This window comes from Penaeus vannamei, chromosome 19 (genome assembly GCF_042767895.1).
Source record: "Penaeus vannamei isolate JL-2024 chromosome 19, ASM4276789v1, whole genome shotgun sequence".
NCBI lineage: Eukaryota > Metazoa > Arthropoda > Malacostraca > Decapoda > Penaeidae > Penaeus > Penaeus vannamei.
This window is the reverse complement of record NC_091567.1, coordinates 35,083,874-35,088,873: the sequence shown is the minus strand read 5'-3', so window position 1 is coordinate 35,088,873 and position 5,000 is coordinate 35,083,874. Positions and strand designations below refer to the sequence as shown.

Here is a 5,000-nt window from a genome sequence, read left to right as displayed (position 1 = left end):
TATATATATATATATATATATATATATATATATATATATACATATACATATGTGTGTGTGTGTGTTTGTATGTATGAATATAATTTTTTTACGAAGCGTACCGCTTTGTCTACGGGCGGTTATTTCCTGACCTCAGGAGAAGATTCCAAATTTTACACTGTGCGGGTTTTAATGTTTGGGTTAGACATTACAGCAAGTTTGGATATCTCTACGATCAAAAGACACAACAGAGGAGACAAAAGACAAAATAAAGACAAAATATAATCCAACGAAGAATATTGACGCAGTAACCTTATGATGTTTATTGAATCTTAAAGACGAGCAGTTGATCGAGGCGCCAATTAGTCATTTTCTCTCGCAATTTCTTTCTCCCGGCTTCTAGAAACATAGTACTCATTTGCGACAAAATTTTCCGGGTTTCTCATTCGGAAAAGTATGGATGTGATGAATGTAAGTGTATGTTTGTAGGTATGAATGTATATATGTATGTGTGTGTGTGTATGCCTCTCTCTTTGTCTGTCTGTCTGTCTCTCTCTCTGGAGAAAGAGAAAGAGAGAGAGAGAGTTTATCTCAACAGCCGATAAATCAACGGAGTAAATTATTTTTATCATAGGAGTGATCATAATGTTTTTATATAAACTAATCCCCTTCATGATGCTTCTTTAATCTTAAAATTTAAATCTTAGAATCTTAAAATTTTCATCAACGAACTAAATCTTTTCATTGTCGACTGAAAATGATCTTTATTATATCAACGCGGTTTAACTGTATACAAGAAACTCCTTTCCTGCATTTTCATTCTGTTATGCATTCTTAATGAAATACTTACCTGGGAAAGAAATCCCAGCGACTGATTATCGTGTTAAACCTGAACGCTTCGAAATAAAGTCAAGTATAAACATTTCTCTTCAGATGAGAATAATAAGACATCCAAAAAGGAGAGGAGTAGAGATAAGCCAACACCCCAAATTAGGACTTAACATACAAATTTACAAGTCCTTGTTTCCTCAATAAGGGCTTAGAGGAGGAAAAGAAGAGAGAGAGAGAGAGAGAGAGAGAGAGGGGGGGGGGAGGAAAAGAGAGAGAAAGAGTGAGAAAAATGGAGATAGAGGGAGAGAGAGGGAGAGAGAGAGAGAGAGAGAGAGAGAGAGAGAGGGGTGGGGTAAAAGGGAGAGGAAGAGAGAGGAGAGTACGAAAGAGAGAGAGAATGAGAAAGAGAGAGAGACAGACAGACAGACAGACAGAGAAACAAAGAGACAAAGAGAGAGATGGGGTAGGAAAGAGAGAGAGATAGAGAGAAAGAGAGAGAGAGAGAGAGAGAGAGAAAGAGAAAGAGAGAGAGAGAGAGAGAGAGAGACAGAGACAGACAGACAGAGAGAGACAGAGACAGAGATAGAAGGTGGGAGGGAGGGAGGGGAAGAACCTATGATGCATTGTGGGTTTTCCGCGTGCCTTCATCTTCGAGGTTGAACGGTGAAAGCAATTATCACCAGGGGTTTTTACAGGGTGCGTCGACTTGTCTTCATTTTGGCGCGGGATCACACGATACAGGTGTGCAAATATGGAAAAACATTTCAATAAAAAGAAATAGCAAAAGAGAAAGAAAGAGAGAGGGGAGGGAGGGAGGGAGAGAGAAAGAGAGAGAGAGAGAGAGAGAGAGAGAGTGAGAGACAGACAGACAGAAACAGAGAATTAAAAGAATGCAGATGGAAAAAAGAAATATGAATCTTTGTTTACTATAGGATGGCACGTAACACCAATTTATATATGTCCAACAACGACAGTTACATAATGTGTCTGATGCAAAGACGTATATACTCTTTGGTCACATCAACCTCTGTGTTTGCGCTACCATAAATACGACTCTAAAGATAAAAAACAAAGACATTAAAAGACAGTGTGATTACAAATAATTTATTCAATATCATTTCAACAACAATTACAGGTTTACCGGCGCTTATGACTAGCATACACGGCATCCCTGGACAAATCATAACAGACTTTCTCCTTAATGCTTCGAACCGTACAGGAAATGTGACAGGCTAGATCACTAGCAACTCGAGGCGTCATGGCATCTGATTCTATTTTTGAAAAAAAAAAAAAAAAAGCACATGGGGTTTATTTTGATGACATCACACAAGGTACGGATGCTTTATGAATATGGTCGATCATTTTAGTCTCTTTAATTTTCCAAAAGGATGGAAAGTAATGAGTTTAATGGTTATATTTTCATTGAACAATTATCAAAACAGACGCCATGACACCTCCTCGAGTTGCTACTGTTCTAGCCTTTCCCGCACAGAAATGTCAGCAAAGAGCTAGTGTTAGAGCTCCAACCACGTAACTTGTAGAGTATGACTGACATACAGCTTACATCAGTATTTTTATAACCATGATCCTTAGTAATTGGTACTTCTCCACCCTCCCCTTCTAATCCCCAACCAAATGATTAAAATCCCACCTGGGTTAAAATGAAATGTATAATGATCACCTTTTCCCCCATTGGCTAATTCTATCTAAACAGCACATTCACACCAACACAGCTCTTCCCCTAGAAACACAGGTCTAACCTACGAGTTCATATAAACAACACATTCACACCAACACAGCTCTTCCCCTAGAACCACAGGTCTTACCTATGAGTTCACAAAAATTTTACCTGAATATAGTTTTGGGGGACGACTTGACAAATGCAGTACAAAAGTTTATACAGGGAAGTAAACCCTTTACCCTATTTAAACCCGAAAGACGAGTTAACCTTAATACTAGCAGATCTATCATCCATCATGATATGTCTAGAATAAAGAACAACAATAACAAGAACTTTAAAATCATAAAATGATATGTCTAGAATAAAGAACAACAATAACAAGAACTTTAAAATCATAAAATCAAGTATATGCACTATATTTATTTTACAGAGATATGACTGAAGGATTCTGTGAAAGGAATGCACATGAAAAACAATGATGCACCGTTTTTTCAATGTGTATAGTCTAAATTACAAATTGGATGGGAATGACTATTACATTTTTATGTAAATAAAACTGGTTTATGATCAAAGATGCAAAATGCAAAACTCATGGGTGATGATTCTTATACATTTTCTTTCCTCTTTATCTGAAATAATTCACAACAGGAAACCGAGGTGATTTACCGAATTAAAGTCAACATGACAAAACCAATATCAGGACGACGTATAGATAATTCGTATAATTTCGATTGAAATCTAGATTAAAAGTGTTCTTGTCATCTTACGTGTGACTGCTCATCAGAGAATGACGCCCGATATATAGATAACATAGACAAGCATTCTTATCATTGTACGATAACCGGTCATATTCACAACCAATGTGGATTATGCGAGTATTTTAATGGCTGTTAATGGCAAGGAAGTCAAAATTATCATCATTTTTATTTATAAAAATACTGAGACATTGATCAATGCTATATATCTTACTACCTAAAAGTCAATAGCTTTTAACATAAAATAATAACTTTTTAGGATTTTAAATACTGAGCTTACCATTAATCATATGATAGTATTTATTATGGTAAAACCTTTCCTGGTCTGACTATAGACCGATTCGGTAACGCCTAGCAACCGCCCCTAGCAACGAGCACTTGGTGAAAACAAACCCTCGTTCGTTCGAAAAATCACTGCGCCTTGCTTACAAAGTCGCTGAATTTTTCTGAGAATTTCGTTTCTTTGCGTGAAAATGCCAAGGAACTGTGTTGTCGTTGGTTGTTCAAACCACAACATGATGGGAAAGAAAGGTTTAATATGTTTTCATATATTCCCAGATCGCGAAAAGAAACCTGAATAGTGGAAGTGATGGGTGGGCCTACAGGCCATGAAACGCATGAACGTTGATGGGAATGCTTGGCTGATGGAAAATGTTTACATCTGTTCAGAACATTTTACTGATGCACATATTAATATATTACACCTTTTCAAATTCCAGAGACAGATAATCACTTTCAAATTCTTGTCTATCTACACTACTTATCAAGGCCAAACAAGATCAACATTGTCGACATTAGGCTTTGGCAGTAGTCGTATATTCTAAAAAGCACAATAGCAATTCTATTATTTTCATTTATTACTTTTTTGTAGTAAACTGATATATAATAATTTATATTTACAGGTAAACCATCCCCGAATCCACTTCACCCAGACTTTATCCCAAGTGCCTTCAAGCCCTGTCCATTAAATGAAAACAAAGCAGGTATACAGTTGCCTGTTGCCTTTGTCTGAAATGTCATATGATCCGGCAGAAGAAACATATGAAGAGGTCCTATCTCTTGAGATCACATTATTGAGGAGAGAAAAATGCTTTGCTTTTCGGCTTTTATGTGACTTCATTGTCTCCTTTGCATAAACGCCTAGTAAATGGGAAGAAAAATTATGTTAGGAAATGGCACTGATTTCAATGAAAAAACTCTATATAGCTAAATGTCATGCATTACTGTAGCAAATTATGTTATTATAAAATTATTATTATTATTATCACCTGGTTTATTGATAGAATAGTCGTAGATGTCGGAATATTCAATTTTAAGTTATTTCGAAGGATCGTCAATCCAGATTTCGGTATGAGCACTCTTTTAGCTACACAGCTTCAAGTTTTGCTTCATATCACTTTTTCGCTTCGGTTTTTGAAGAATCAAAGAATTCATATGCCATTTTCCTTCACGTTGATAGCAAGGTATCTGCAAGCGATGGGTTTGTTTTCAGCAAGTGGAATGGCGACTCCGGCTTGTGACGTCACACCGAATCGGTCTATGGATGAAATACCGACGCAGAGATTTCGGACTAGCTAGGGCTTTTCATCTCGGATCCCATTCTGTCTCGGGAACCTTGGACAGAAGAGACTAGTGTGACCGCTCCTTAAGATTGAGTGGTTATACCTGTGTAGCGGTACTTTGCTTTTATCTTTCTACTTTCATTCAAAGTATAGCAGTTGTAGCAAACGCTTATCGCAAGCATGACACCCAAC

At 36.9% G+C, this 5,000-nt stretch overlaps 2 protein-coding genes across 3 annotated transcripts in view; both read right to left on the bottom strand.

Moving 5' to 3' along the window:
* LOC113809158 (facilitated trehalose transporter Tret1-2 homolog) overlaps nt 1-2,070 on the bottom strand; it is a 9,098-nt gene extending 7,028 nt beyond the window's left edge. The window contains exons 1-2 of the mRNA XM_070133650.1: nt 2,002-2,070; nt 1,811-1,865 (exon numbers count right to left, since the gene is read on the bottom strand). Coding sequence (XP_069989751.1) covers nt 1,811-1,865; nt 2,002-2,070 — 124 coding nt within the window. The remainder of the gene's footprint in view (nt 1-1,810; nt 1,866-2,001) is intronic.
* Nucleotides 1,901-5,000, bottom strand: part of LOC113809163 (uncharacterized) — a 7,348-nt gene continuing 4,248 nt past the window's right edge. For both annotated transcript variants that reach the window (XM_027360663.2, XM_027360662.2), the window contains exon 2: nt 1,901-5,000. This exon is cut by the window's right edge and continues 695 nt beyond it. In XM_027360663.2, the coding sequence (XP_027216464.2) occupies nt 4,892-5,000 (109 nt within the window). In that variant the 3' untranslated portion in view covers nt 1,901-4,891.